The sequence below is a fragment of the Cetorhinus maximus genome, chromosome 16 (assembly GCF_964194155.1).
Source record: "Cetorhinus maximus chromosome 16, sCetMax3.hap1.1, whole genome shotgun sequence".
Classification (NCBI taxonomy): domain Eukaryota; kingdom Metazoa; phylum Chordata; class Chondrichthyes; order Lamniformes; family Cetorhinidae; genus Cetorhinus; species Cetorhinus maximus.
The window spans coordinates 52,865,225-52,880,902 of NC_135894.1; the positions used below are offsets into that span (position 1 = coordinate 52,865,225).

Sequence of the window (15,678 nt, forward strand, 5' to 3'; positions counted from 1 at the left end):
ATTTTCTGGCTGGCAAACTGTGGAGTGCCACAGGGATCAATGCTAGGGCGTCGACTATTTACAATCTGTATCGATGACTTTGAAGGGACCAAATGTATTATAGCTAAATTTGCTGACAATACAAAGCTAGACGGGAAAGCAAGCTGTAAGGAGGACACAAAGAGTCTGCAAAGGGATATAGATAAGTAAGTGAGTGGGTAAAAATTTGGCAGATGGAGTATAATGTAGGAAAATGTGAAGTTGTTCACTTTGGTGGGAAGAATAGAGAAGCAGGATTTTAGTTAAATGTAGAGAGACTGCAGAATGCTGAGGTAAAAAGAGATCTAGGTGTCCTTGTACGTGAATCACAAAAGGTTAACTTGCAGGTACAGCAATTAAATAGGAAGGCAAATGTTGGCTTTTATTGCAAGTGGGGTGTGGAGTATCAAAGTAGGGAAGTATTGCTGCAACTGTGCAGGGCATTGGTGAGACCATACCAAGAGTACAGTTTTGGTCTCTTTATTTAAGGAGGCATATACTTGCATTGGAGGCAGTTCAGAGAAAGTTCATTAGGTTGATTGAAATGAAGAGGTTGGCTTATGAAGGAAGATTGAGTAGGTTGGGCTCCTACCTAGAAGAATGACAGGTGACCTAATTGAAACATATAAGATTCTGAGGGGCTTGACAGGGTAGATACTGAGAGGATGTTTCCCCTGTTGGAGGATTATAGAACTAGGAACACATTCAAAATTACATGTCTCCTATTTAAGATAGAGGTAAGGAGGGATTTCTTCTCTGAGAGGGTCATTAGTCTTTGAAATTCTCTAGCCCAGAGAGCAGTGGAGGCTGGGTCATTGAAAATATTCAAGTCTGAGTTAGGCAGGCTTTTGACTGACAAGGAAGTCGAGTTATGGGGTCAGGCAGAAAAGTGAAGCTAAGGCCACAATTGGATCAGCCATGATCTTATTGAATGGAGGAATAGGCTCCAGGGGCTAACTGGCTTATTCCTGCTCCTGCACCTTATATTATGTTTTCCATGTTAAAAAGCTGTTGTAGGAAAATTAATTGACTAGAAAGACCACCAGGCAGAGCTATAGTGCTAGAATAGTTACAGGTGTTGGGACATAGTGCACTATTGGCCATTGCACTTGGACCACCTGTATTTTTCCTGCGATTTGGTGGTGACTTCTTTAGCTGCTGGGAGAGGCGGGATTGCCAGACTGCTTCAGAGCCTTTGCGTTTGATGTTTAACTTCGGAAGAATGTGAACTTCTGAAAACTGCAGTTTGCCCTCAGTAAGAACTGCTTATCTATGAATATCCTTGAATACAGAGTACGAAAAATAACTAAGGTAAAACAGGATCTTTGAAATAAAATCAGATTGCATTCAAAGACGATTATATGACAGCTGGTCAATGTTACTTTTGAGTTAGCTGTAACAACACTGGGCAGAGCTTTATGAATCAATAGGCAATCTGTTGGCACTAACGTGGTCAGTTATGGGTGTTAAGAGTTACTGGCCATTGCATTTGGATCATCTGGACTTTTCCAGTGATGTTGACGTTTTAGTTTTAAAAGTGTTTCTAATCTCAAGATTGCCGCAGAGCTTTTGTACTTGATGTTTACCCCCGGAAAGTTGTGAATTTCTAAGAGCCAGGAATAAATCAAGGTGCGTGGAGAGCTGCAGTAGATTCACACTGTGCAGCTACAGCCAGGTCGGTTTGGAAAGCGGCGCTTGAGGTTTGAGTCCGTCTCCTGAATCCTAACAGAAAGTTAGTGTGTGTGTTGGAGAGATGACTGACGGAGCAAACCAGAACCTGGATCTTTACTGCGGCTCCAACCCACCCAAAGCCGTGATTATTTTAAAGAGTAAGTAAGCAAATTGGTTCGAATTCAGTCTTTGCCGGCATAATCCATGAAGAATGGGGTTTGTGAATGAGCCTTTGAGAAAGTAAATGAAGATCCTGCTAACTCCTCCAGTTCTCAGTCTGGGTGCCGGCACTTCAACTGCCGGTGGAAAGCGGATTGGGAATTCGCACAGTGAGTACAGCAGCAGAGAGCCGGGTCCCGGGCTGAAGTCTGAGGGATGTGAAGCCGGCGGCCGAGCCGCTGCCTCTCCCCCGCCTCAGTCAACACTGGATACCGCAGGCGGCACGGACTGAGGAGCGGAGCTGATGTGAGGACAGGGTGGGAGTGGACCGTTCTGGGGCTGCAGTTAGAAGAAGCCCCTCAGGCTTTCTGAGCTAACAGACACTGCTAACTTCTCGGTCTCTTCCCTGAAGTAACCTCTTTCCCTTCTATAAGACGGGAATGTAGCTGCTGCTGAACTTTGCTCCACTGGCACAAGTAAATCCACCCAGTCAGCCGGCAGTAACATCGTCTATGGTTCTCTATGGTTTACCATTTTAGCTTTGAAAAGTTCAGGACCAGCTCTTTTCCGTCCTTTTCAGATTTTTGTATGTGGATGAACCCTTAACCTGTCTAATGCAGCATTTGCTAAAGTTTACTCCAGTTTATACAGCAGGTGAAGGGTTAACTAAACTCCTCCATGTTGTCAGTATTGTATCTTACAGTTCTTTAAATGATGCTGTAATGTGGTTAGGATTCGTTTACAATGGCAGTGTCTGTATGAGGTGGTTTTGTTTAGCTACAGTTACTGTAAATGCAGTCTGTATCTGGTGCCTGGGTTGATCAAAACACTGCCGCCTGGAGGAGGCAGCCTTGCTGTTACACTTTGGTGTGATTTCGGCCCTTTACACCTAACTGAGAATGATTTTATTTCACACTGATGATGAAGTTATGGATTGTGAATGTGCCATGAAATCAGAAATGGACAAGGAAAAGGCTATTGAAGTTATTATAGATTGCTTCCGGGTGGTCAGCCGTGGTCTTTACCGTGTACCTCTATCCTTGCCAATCCATTACCATCCTTAGCCCTTTCACCTCCCTGGCTCCTGTCTTCCACCATTTAAGGTTCTCTGGCTCTCATAGTGGGAGGATTTTAGCCCTAACTACAATTTAACTGCTAATTTGAATTGTCACTTTAAACTCCAAACCTTGCTTTTTTTTGGGAGCACCAGATCTTTTTTCAAATTTGGCTTCCAAGTTCCTGACTTCTCTTGACGTCAAGACTATGATTCTACACCTGACTACACTTCTTGTGTCTCTGATCTCTGATCTGCCCAGCTGCTTAAATTTTGTCATAACTTTGATCAGCTTACGGTGGGTAGAGAGCGATACAAGAGAGATATCAGAGTTGGCCTTATCTGTGGTTGCCTCAGTGGGAATATTGAGGCCTTATGAAATGACAAGATCAAGGGGATGGCCGTGAATCTGGGTTGGGGAGTTTACATGTAAGGAGAAGTTAAGAGAGGATAAGAGGGCAGTGAACTCAGAGGAGAGAGACCATGATGAATTGTGAAGTAAATAGAAATCACAGAGGATGAGAGTGACTGTGGATTGTGAATGCACCTTAAAATCAGAAATGGACAAGGAAAAGGCTATTGAAGTTAGTATAGATTGCTCCTGGCTGAAAGATGGGCTGGTATGGAGAGGGTCGGCTCCACATCAGCTTTGCTTCTGGAGGGATAATCCATCTGCTTCCTCATAATATCCTGCCCAGTATCAGTTTCCACAAGTATGCTGACAACACCCAGCTCTACCACACCACAACATCTCTCAATGCTTCCACTGCTTGTCTGGCATCCAGTGCTGGATGAGCAGAGATTTCATACAACTAAATATTGGGAAGATCAAAGCAGCAATTGCTAATGATACAAAGCTATGTGAGAATGTAAGCTGTGAAGAGGATACAAAGAGGTTGCAGAGGAATATAGACAAGTTAAATGTGTGGTCAATAAGGTGACAGATGGCATTTAATGTGAGATTATTCACTTTGGTAGGAAGAATAGAAAAGCAGAATTTTTAAATGGTGAGGAAGGTTTTAATTTGATGTTAAAGAGATTTGGGTGTCCTCGTACAAGGAACACTGAAAGTTAGCATGCAAGTACAGCAAGTGTTGGGAAGTCAAATAGAATGTTGACCATTATTGCAAGGAGTCTGGAGTAAAAGTGTAAGGATGTCTTGTATGAAGACACCCTAATCCCTTGGACATCAAATTCAACCTTTCTCACCATTTAAAAGTTCTGCTTTTCAATCTTAAAGCACTTTGGTGAGACCATACCTGGAATATTGTGCAGGGTTTTGGTCTCCTTATCTAATATCTACTTGCCTTGGGATAGTGCAGTGAAGTCCTGGCTTTGAAGGATTGCCCTATGATGAGAGGTTTGAGTAGATTGGGCCTATAGTCCGTGCAGTTTAGAAGAATGAAAGGTGATATTATGGAAACGTATAACATTCTGAGGAGCTTGACAGGGTAGATGCTGAGAGGTTGCTTTCTTTGCCTGGAGAGTCTAGAACTTTCAGAATAAGCAGTCCATCATTTAAGACTGAGATGAGAAGGAACTTCTTCACTCAGAGGGTTGTGAATCTTTGGAACTCTTTACTCCAAAGGGTTCTGGATGCTCATTCATTGAGTATATTCAAGGCTGGGATAGATAGATTTTGGACTCTGAAGAATCAAAGGGTGTAGGGATTGGACAGGAAAGTGGAATTCAGGTAAAGATCAGCCATGATATCTTGAATGATGGAGCAGGCTCAAGAGGCCATATGGTCTACTCCCGCTTCTATTTCTTTTGTTCTTGTGTTCATCATCTTTAGTCCCTGCCATAAGCTCCCTTCTCTAGCCACTAACTCTATCCCTCTTACTTGGCAACAGTCTGAGGCTGACCCAGACTGTTCTCAACCTTTGTATCATATCTGACCATGAGATGAACTTCTGACCACACAGCCCTAAGACTGCCTATTTCCACAACATCACCCAACTCTGCCTATGCCTCAGCCCATCTGTCGCTGAAAACTTTATTCATGCCTTTGTTATTTTTGGACTTCATTATTCTAATACACACTCCTGACCTGCCTTCTATGATCTACCCTATGTAACTTCAGGTAATCCAAACATCTGCTGCCTGTGTTCTAATTTGCACCAAGCCTCGATTAAGTAATGCCTTGATTTTAAAATATTATTTGATTTTAAAATATTGGTTTTGAATCCTGCCAGAGCCCCACACTCCCTATCTCTGTATTCTCCTCCCAACCTCTGAGATATCTGCATTTCTACAATTCTGGCCTCTTGAGCATCTCCAATTTTATTCACTGCACCATTGGTGCCTATGCCTTCAGCTGCCAAGGCCCCAAGCTTTGAAATTCCCTCCCTTTACTTCTCTGCCTTCTTTCCTCCTTTAAGACACTCCTTAAAACTTATCACTTTGATTAAACCTTTGGTCATCTGCCCTAATGCCTCCTTAACTCCTGTCGAATTTTGTCTGATAATTCTCCTATGAAGTACCTTAGGATGTTTTACCACTTTAAAGGCAATATATAAATGCACGTTGTTGTTGTGGGGATGCTCCTTTGTAACTGTAAAAGAAATAATGCTTCCAACAATGGTGGCCTAAATTTCTAGCAGCTGGCTGAGAAACAAAACTGCCAAAGCCTCTTGAGCAGTTCATGTGCTATAGTGTTATTAAAAGTATTCCAGTCACATCCTAACCTTAGTACTGTGTTTCAGCTTCAAAGGAACAGGAGTAAGCCATTTAACCCTTTAACATAGAAACATAGAAACGAGGAGCAGGAGCAGGCCATTCAGCCCTTCGAGCCTGTTCTACCATTCGATATGGTCATGGCCTCTATCTCAACACCATATTCCCACTTTCTCTCCATACCTCTTGATTCCCTAATATCCAAAAAATTATCAATTTATTTCCTGAATATACTCAGCGACCTGGCCTCCACAGCCTTCTGTGGTAGAGAATTCCACAGGTTGACCACCCCCTGAGTAAAGAAACTTTTCCTCATCTCAGTCCTAAATGGCATGCCCCATATCCTGAGACTGTGGCCCCTGGTTCTAGACTCCCCAGCCAGGGGAAACATCCTCCCTGCATCTAGTCTGTCTAACCCTGTTAGAATTTTATACGTTCCAATCAGATCCCCTCTCATTCTTCTAAACTCTAGTGAATACAGGCCCAGTCAAACCAATCTCTCCTCATATGACAGTCCTGCCATCCCCAGTATCGGCCTAGTGAACCTTCGCTGCATTCCCTCGATGGCAAGTATACCCTTTCTTAGGTAGAGAGACCAAAACTGCACGCAATACTCCAGGTGTGGTCTCACCAAGGCCTTGCACAACTGCAGTAAGACACTACTCTCCTGCGTCTGGCTGAACTTGTTCTCACACTGAACAATTTCTCCTTTAACTCCTCTCACTTCCTCCAAGTAAAAGGTGTGGCTATGGGTACCCGCATGGGCCCCAGCTATGCCTGTCTCTTTATGGGGTATGTGGAACATTCCTTGTTCCAGTCCTACTCCGGCCCCCTCCCACAACTCTTTCTCCGGTACATCGATGATTACTTCGGTGCTGCTTCATGTTCTCGTCAGGACCTGGAAAAATTTATTAATTTTGCTTCCAATCTCCACCCCTCCATCATTTTCACATGGTCCATCTCTGACACTTCTCTTCCCTTCCTTGACCTCTCTGTCTCAATTTCTGATGATAGACTGTCCACCAATATCCATTACAAGCCTACCGACTCCCACAGCTACCTCGACTACAGCTCCTCACACCCCGCTTCCTGTAAGGACTCCATCCCATTCTCTCAGTTCCTTCGCCTCCGTCGCATCTGTTCTGATGACGCTACCTTCAAAAACAGTTCCTCTGACATGTCCTCCTTCTTCTTTCACCGAGGTTTTCCACCCACGGTTGTTGACAGGGCCCTCAACCATGTCCGGCCCATCTCCCGTGCATCCGCCCTCACGTCTTCTCCTCCCTCCCAGAAACATGATAGGGTCCCCCTTGTCCTCACTTATCACCCCACCAGCCTCCGCATTCAAAGGATCGTCCTCCGCCATTTCCGCCAACTCCAGCATGATGCCACCACCAAACACATCTTCCCTTCACCCCCCCTGGCGGCATTCCGTAGGGATCATTCCCTCCGGGACACCCTGGTCCACTCCTCCATCACCCCCTACTCCTCAACCACCACCTATGGCACCTCCCCATGCCCACGCAGAAGATGCAACACCTGCCCCTTCACTTCCTCTCTCCTCACCGTCCAAGGGCCCAAACACTCCTTTCAAGTGAAGCAACATTTCACTTGCATTTCCCCTAACTTAGTCTACTGCATTCATTGCTCCCAATGCGGTCTCCTCTACATTGGAGAGACCAAACGCAAACTGGGCGACCGCTTTGCAGAACACCTGCGGTCTGTCCGCAAGAAAGACCCAAACCTCCCTGTCGCTTGCCATTTTAACACTCCACCCTGCTCTCTTGCCCACATGTCTGTCCTTGGCTTGCTGCATTGTTCCAGTGAAGCCCAACGCAAACTGGAGGAACAGCACCTCATCTTCCGACTAGGCACTTTACAGCCTTCCGGGCTGAATATAGAATTCAACTACTTTAGATCTTAAACTCCCTCCCCCCATCCCCACCCCGTTCCTTCCCCCTCCCTTTTGTTTTTTTCAATAATTTATATAGATTTTTCTTTTCCCACCTATTTCCATTATTTTTAAATTTACAACTAATACCTTGTCATTCTTTCCACCCCACCCCCACTAGAGCTGTACCTTGCGTATCCTGCCGTCCATTCTTAATTAGCACTTTTCTTAGATAATATCACCACCTTCAACACCTCTTTGATCCTTTTGTCTGTGACATCTTTTGATTATCTGCTCCTATCACTGCTTGCTTGTCCCTACAACCACCCCACCCTCAACTTCTCTCCCCCCGCCCCCCACCTTAAACCAGCTTATATTTCACCCCTCTCCTAACTACACTCAGTTCTGTTGAAGGGTCATGTGGACTCAAAATGTCAACTCTTTTCTTCTCCACCTATGCTGCCAGACCTGCTGAGTTTTTCCAGGTAATCCTGTTTTTGTTTTGCAGTAAGACATTACTACTTCTGAATTCAAATCCTATTGCAATGAAGGCCAACATATCATTTTCCTTCCTAATTGCTTGCTGCACCTGCCTGTTTAATTTCATTGACTGGTGTACAAGGACACCCAGATCCCTTTGTACATCCACATTTCCCAGTATATCACCATTTGAACCTGTTCGGAATTTCAGAAGGTCATGACTGATCTGTATCCTAACGCCATCCAGCTGTCTGGCTCTATATCTCTTAATACATTTAGATAACAAACATCTGCCAATCTCAGATTTAAAATTATTAATTGATTTAGAATCTAGTGCATTTTAAGAAGGTTCTACAATTCCACCATCCTCAGCTTGAAGTAGTGTTTCCTAACTTCTCTCCTGAATAGTCTGGCCCAGTTTTGAAGATTATTTCTGCTTGACTAAGACTCCCCAACAATTGAAAAAGATTCTCTCTATCTACCTCATCAATTCCTCTCAAATCCCTAAAAATCTCAATCAAATCACCCTTAAACCTTCTGTATTCCAAGCAATACAAGATTGTTTTATGTGATTTCTCCTTATGATCTAACTCTTGGAACCCTGGTAACATTCTTGTTCCTTTAAGGCACAAAAACCCAGTAGGAAAAGAGACCCAAACATAGCTAACAAGAGGAATTAAGGATTGCTTTAGATCAAAGGAAGAGGTTTATAAAATTGCCAAAAAGTAGGAGGGCTGAGGATTGGGAGCATTTTAGAATTCAGCTAAGGAGAATCAAGAGACTAATAAAGAAAGAGAAAATAGAATATGGAAGTAAACTAGTGGGAAACATAAAATGGTCTATAAATGCTTCTATAGGTAGGTAAAAAGGAAAAGATTAGCAAAGGCAAATGTGGGCCCATTAAAGGAACAGACAGGAGAATTTATAATGGGGAATAAGGAAATGGCAGAGCAGCTAAACAAATACTTTGTGTCTGTCTTCACGGAGGAAGATACAAAAACCTCCTAGGAATAATGGAGAACCAAGGGACTAACAAGATTGAGGACCTGAAAGAAATTAGTATTAGTAAAAAAGTATTGGAGAAATTAATCGGACTAAAAGTTGATAAATCTCCTGGATCTGATGTTCTACATCCTAGAGTGTTGAAAGTGATGGCTGTAGATATGGTGGAAGCATTGGTGGTCATCTTCCAAAATTCTATAAATAAACGGTTCCTGCAGGTTTGAAGGTAGCAAATGTAACCCCACTATGTAACAAAGGAGGGAGAAAGAAAACGGGAACTATACTTGTTAGTCTGACGTCAGTAGTACAGAAAATGCTGGAATTTTTGATAAAGGATATGGTAACTGGACACTTAGAAAATAATGGTAGGATTAGGCTGGGTCAACATGGATTTACGAAAGGGAAATCATGTTTAACAAACGTTAGTGTCTTCAATCCATGCCAGCATATTACCCCCAATCGTATGTGCTCTAATTTTGATTAATAACCTCTTGAGTGGGGCTTTGTCGAAAGCCTTCTGAAAATCTAAATACATCACATCCACTGGCTCTCCCTAATTTAAAGAATAATATCATTTTTTCCAATATTACGGTGGGATGCTATGAAGCAGGCTTGTGGGGGCTGTGTGTATATTTGTGTGTGTGTGTGAGACTAATTTAACTAAACTGAAGACAGTCAGACTGCAAGGTTTAAATCATCAAAGGGTTAGGTGTAAAAGCAGGCATTTTGAAGTGGGGATGAACAAGCTAAGATGGGATACCTATAAATACAGCATGAACAGGAATTTGCATTAGGTGTTGAATCTTTGGAATTCTGTGTCCCAGAGAGCTGTGGAAGCTCAGTCATTGAGTATGTTCAACACAAAGATTGATAGATTTCTAGATATGAAAGATATCAAGGGACATGGGATAGTGTGGGAAAATTGCATTGAACTGGAAGATCAGCTGTGATCTAGTTGAATGATGGAACATGCTCGAGGAGCCGAATGGCTTATTCCTGCTCCTATTCCCTACGTTCCGATGTTACAACACGATGGTGCCAGTTTTGCAAGACATTGTCAAAAACACGTCATTGAAATTAAGTTCACGTTAATAGAGGGTTGGATTTTTTTCATGAGAAAGGAAGAAAAACAGACTTGCATTTCTGTGACATTTATCATATGGTCTAAAATGACTTTATACAATGAATTCCTTACTTACAGTGCAATGACTATTGTTAAGTGGTTGTGATATGAAGTATTAGCTTTTCTTAAACATTTTGTTTTGTTAAATATTTGAGAATAAACAACCATTTCTATTTAAATAGTGCCTTTAACATAGTAAGATATCGCAGTATGCTTCACAGGAGCGTTATCAAGCAAAATTTGTCACAAGCCACATAAGGAGATGTTAGCACAGCGAGAGGTACATTTTAAATAGTGTCTTAAAGGCTGAAAGAGAGACTGAAAGGCAGAGAAGTTTAGGAAAGGAATTACAAAACTTAGGACCTCGTCAATGATGGAGGTCAGAATTAGTAGAGTGCAGTTATTTTGGAGGGTTTTAGGGCTGGAGGAGATTACACAGATAAGGATAGACAAGGCAATAGAGGGATTTGAAAACAAAGTTGAGAATTTGAGGGTTGAGCCATAGCTCAGCCAGGAACCAATGTAGGTCAATGAGCACAGGGATAATGGGTGAACAGGACTTGGTGAAAGTTAGGATTTGGGCAGCAGGGTTTTAGATACGTTTAAGTTTATGAAGGGTGGTAGATGGGAGACAAGCCAGGAGTCTGTTGGGATAGTCAAGCCTAGAGATAACAAAGGCATGGTTGAGGGTTTCTGCAGCAGATGAGCTGAGGATGGGACAGAGTCAGGCCGTGTTACAGAGGTGGAGGTTTTAGAGAATCATACACAAATAACCAAGTATTTAATTTTAAACACCACAAATAGCTAAACATACTCATAAGAACATAAGAAATAGGACCAGGAGCTGATTATACATCCCCTTGAGCCCGCTCCACCATTCAGTATGAACACGGCTGATCTTCTGACTTCACTGCGCATTCCTGCCTGCTTCCCAAATCTGTCTTTCTCGCCTTGAATATACTCAATGACAGAGCAGCCCACTGGAGTTAATAATTCCAAAGATTCACAACCTTTTAAGGTGAAGAAATTCCTCCTCATCTCAGTCCTAGATGAATGACCCCTTCTCTCTATCCTAATAGTTTTTCTCCAGGTAACATCCTTAATTATTGGGGTTGCAAAACCATGACCTATGTCATCATTTTACTACAGGGCAAGGTGAGAAGGCAGGCCCCAAGTCTACTTCAGCCAGAAGGGGATCAAACCCCAAGCTGTTGGTATTATTCTGAACCGCACGCTAGTCATCTAGCCAACTGAGCTAACTGCAACCCCCACAATCTAATAGTTACAACCTCAAAAATCTCTAATAAATTTGTCAGACACAATTTCCCTTTTATAAAATCATGTTGACTCTCTCTCTCATCATATTATGATTTTCTAAGTGCATTGTTAAGACTTCCTTAGTAATTGATTCCAGTAATTGATTTTCATGATGGCTGATATCAGGATAATGGGCCTGTAGTTCCTTGTTTTCTTTCTCCGTCCTTTCTTGAATAGTGGTGTGACATTTGCTAACTTCAAATATGCTCGTATTATCTAGAATCTAGGAAATTTTGGAAAATTATAACCAGTGCACCCACTGTCTCTGCAGCTACTTCTTTTAGATCTCTAAGCTGTAGACTGTTAGGTCCTGGGGATTTGTCAGCTTTTCATTCCTTAACTTTCTCAAAAACTTTTTCTCCACTTATATGAATTACTTTAAGTTCCTCGCTCTTATTTGTCATATTGGTTACCCTCTAGTTCTCATATGTGAAGACAGACACAAGATATTTGCTCAATGTCTCTGCCATTTCCTCATTCCTCGTGATTATTTCTCCTGTCTCTGCCTCTAAGGGACTAATGTTTACTTTAGCTACTCTCCTTTTTATATACTTGTGAAAGCTCTTAGCATCTGTTTTTATGTTCCTGACTAGTTTACTCCTATTCTTTTTCCCCTTTTATATCAATTTTTTGGTTGCCTTTGCTGATTTCTAAAACACTCTAAAACCCTCAGGCTTGTTAATATTTTTTGCAACATTATAATTTTTAAAAAATCTAATATTATCCTCAACTTCCCTGGTAAGCCACAGATGAATCTTTCTCACTAAGTTTTTGTTTATTAATGGAACATATTTTTGTTGAACAATTTGAATTGTTTCTTTAAATGTTTTTACACCAACATACCTTTCAGTCTATTTGCCAGTGAACCATATCCAGCTCCCCCCTCATATTTATGTAATTGGCTATGTTTAAGTTTGACATTCTTGTTATAGACTCAAATATATTGCTCTCAAACTTAATATGGAATTCAATTGTATTGTTTGCCAGAGGATTAATTCTGCCTCATTACACAATACTAGATATAAAAAAAATGTCCATAATTGGTTCTGTAACATGTTGTTCTAAAAAGCTGTCATGCATGAAATTTACAAACTCACCTTCCAAACTACCATTGCGAATTTTGTTTGTCCAGTCTATGTAAAGCTTAAAGCTGCCCATGATTATTACATTGCCATTGTTACAAGCTCCAATTATTTATTGCTGTCTAATGGTATAACTACTTTTAGGGGGCCAGTAAACTACTCCAATCAGCATTTTTTGACACTCGTGATTTCTAATCTCTACCCATACTGATTCCTGATCTTCTGAGTCAGGATCATATGTTATCAGGACTATTCTTCCTCGTTTTAAGTTCAGCCTGTCTTTTTGAAATATTATGTACTCTGGCATATTTATTTCCCAACCTTGGTCACTGTTGAATTCCTACAACATGAGAAGAACTCTAACACTGTATATTCAAAACTTTATCCTTATTGCTCCTTTTAAAAATAGACTTTATGCTGAACCAAAAAAAAAATGACTGCTGCAAGTCACCTGACAACAGGGTTGGCCTTTTGTCTGAGAACCATCACCAGAAGAGACAAGCCTTTCTCAAGCCTGTAGAATCTAACACTTCATTGTACAGGCCCCTTGTAATCAACAGAAGTAGAGGAAGTGCAGACGAACTGGATCCCCATCCTGAACTATCACAAAAGAGAGATCAAAAATTGTTAGACTGGAAGAGAGGCTAATAACCACCTCATCTCTCTCTCTCTCTCTCTCTTAAGGAGTAATTCTGACCAGAAGCACAGAAACTAATTGTTAATCTGCAATTAGCCATTAATAGGCCATGTCACAGACCCAAGCCTCTGGCCTTTTGGACAGCTTTAACATTTCATCTTTGGGCCTCACAGGCAGTCTGCTGTTTAACATCCAACTGGTGAGCCAAGAAGCAGGCCCACCCAGGCTTCTTGAAGCCTGTCTCTGCTGGAAGATTTCGTACCATCGCCTACAGAACTAATTGAGTCTCTGCATAATACAATCCCAGCAGATGTTAATACTAATAAAGTCAAATCCCAGAGTGAAACCTGGCTTGATAGATCCTAACTTTATTTTTTTTTAGAAACCGTGGAGGAAAGTTAGTGAACAAATTCACAGGAGTCTGCTGCTGAACTTTTAACACAAAGAATAAAACATTTATTGAAGAAGAAAAATGAACTATAATACACCAGACAAAAAGGTTGGAAAGATATCAATACAAACACAAGAATAGGATTCAAATCACACTATTCATTTTACCCCAGCAATATCTTTACTGACCCATACAAATTCAGAAACGATTTACAATATCTATCTTATACACTAATATTCAGAGTAAGTATGACGTACATGTGAATTAACAGGCAAACTGTGGTCAGACACACCACACTCCAAAGTAAATGACAGATGCGGCCCAAGCAGATTCCATGGAGTCCTCAACAACCCACCCAGGCGTTCGTCACACTGTAAGATAACCAGTCTCACTGAAACTCTGTCTTTCTCATGATGATTTCCAATCTCCATTTTGAAGATCCCGTCTTGGAATCTTCTCCAAATGTTGCTTCCACTCCGACGGCTTCAACAAGGATCCACCTCCAGGGTTTCAATCTTGCCTTCCAAGATTCCTTCCCCCTGCATCTTCGCATACACTCAAGCTTCACCTTCCAAACACACTTTCAGATCTTCGGCTGTGCCAATCATAACACCACTGCTCTAAAAGGGTACCTTTGTCCCAACGGCCTGCAGAACAGATTCATCAGCCTTCGGCTGCCTTCTTGGATCTTCTGGGCTTCTCTGAAGCTTCATTTCAAGTCTGTTCCCCGTAGCTTTCTCTTTAATTTGGAGCCTATTTCTCTGCTCCTTCTATTCAAATTTATTTAACAGGATCTGTTTCTGATTTCTGTCCTTGTTTTTTACCTGGGACTGTATTCTGGGACCTGTTTCTGATCCCTGTCTTTGCCCCTGCCTGGGACCTTTTCTGGGACCTCTTTCTGTCTCTCCCCCTGGTTTGGACCTTCTCCCTGTCCCCCTTCCCATGTCCTGCTCCTTGAGACACCTTCTCTCTAATGGCGCTCCAGTTCCAGGTCGCCTGACTTGCAGTTTATCGCTGTTTCACTTATTCTCTTCTGTGCAGGTACACAGGGCCGGTTCTCGGCCGAAAGAATGAAAAAAACACTAATTGCACATGTGTGGCTATTTCCCAGATGGCACATGTGCAGAAGGCTTGAGGCCCATTGGGAAATGTAGTTCCTGAACTGCACCTCACAAACTCAACTTAAGGTAAGTATCGGAGTTCGTTACAGTACCTACTTCATCTTGCGGTCAACACCAACTGAAAAGCAAATACTACAACTCCAGCCTTCAGCCAGCTGAATTCAAATTCCTACATGAAAGAATTCCTCATTGGACTCTGACATAGGCCTCTCGAAATCACGTGAACTAATATTAATTCCTGTGGCCCTTGTTCTGTAAAACTCAATTTTTCTATTGCCACTTTACTCTGTGTGAGTGTATGTGTTTGGAAAGGGACATTGTGAATACTCCTTCCCCCGAGTTTTTGAGTGTGAAAATAAACTAATCTTCTGTCTTAATCCTAACTCGAGTTTGTTGTGAATTATTAGCAAATTGGACCACAACAACCAGGGGATTGGGAAAATGCGTCATCGCCAATTTTTAAGAACTAATTCAAAACGCCTTCTGCTTACGGACAGGTGGTAAGAGGAAATAGGTATAGTTTGCCTGCCTCTCCCCTGTCCTTAACAGTCACCTTGTAACCATATCTCCTTGATGGTAATTATATCAAACCCATTTACCTCTATTTGTGTCACTAGTTTGTCTATCTTGTTATGAGTGCTTCATGCATTGAGATAAAAAGTCTTTAATTGTATTTCTTTTATCATTACTCTTTGCATGGACCTTAATCACTGTTGCACAGTTACCATTTAACTTGTTCAGCAGAGTTTTCCTATCCCGCCCACAGCGAGTTTCGTGGCGGGCAGGGGCAGAGAAGCAGCGGCCGGCAAAAAGTTGCAAATCCGCTGTCGTAAAAACAAGTGGCAATTCTCCTGATGGTGGGTTTCTGGCGGGTTGGCTGTCCTGCCGACTAGTGGCGCGAACTCCATTTGCATTCACTAACATGTCATGAATGCTCAATGAAACAGCTGCTCGGCGGAATCTTGCCAGGCCTTCCAATCTTGCCGGCAGGAACTTATGTCAGCCTAAAATCCGTTTGAAAAGGGGTGGTACGCACAGGTCGGAACTCAGTTCGCT

The 15,678-nt window shown here is 42.1% G+C and overlaps 1 protein-coding gene across 1 annotated transcript in view; it reads left to right on the plus strand.

Moving 5' to 3' along the window:
• The first annotated feature begins 1,730 nt into the window (after positions 1-1,730).
• The window catches only part of LOC144691952 (organic solute transporter subunit alpha-like), a 54,339-nt gene continuing 40,391 nt past the window's right edge, over positions 1,731-15,678 (plus strand). Inside the window, exon 1 of the mRNA XM_078560518.1 lies at positions 1,731-1,847. Within this exon, the coding sequence (XP_078416644.1) occupies positions 1,772-1,847 (76 nt within the window). The 5' untranslated portion in view covers positions 1,731-1,771. The remainder of the gene's footprint in view (positions 1,848-15,678) is intronic.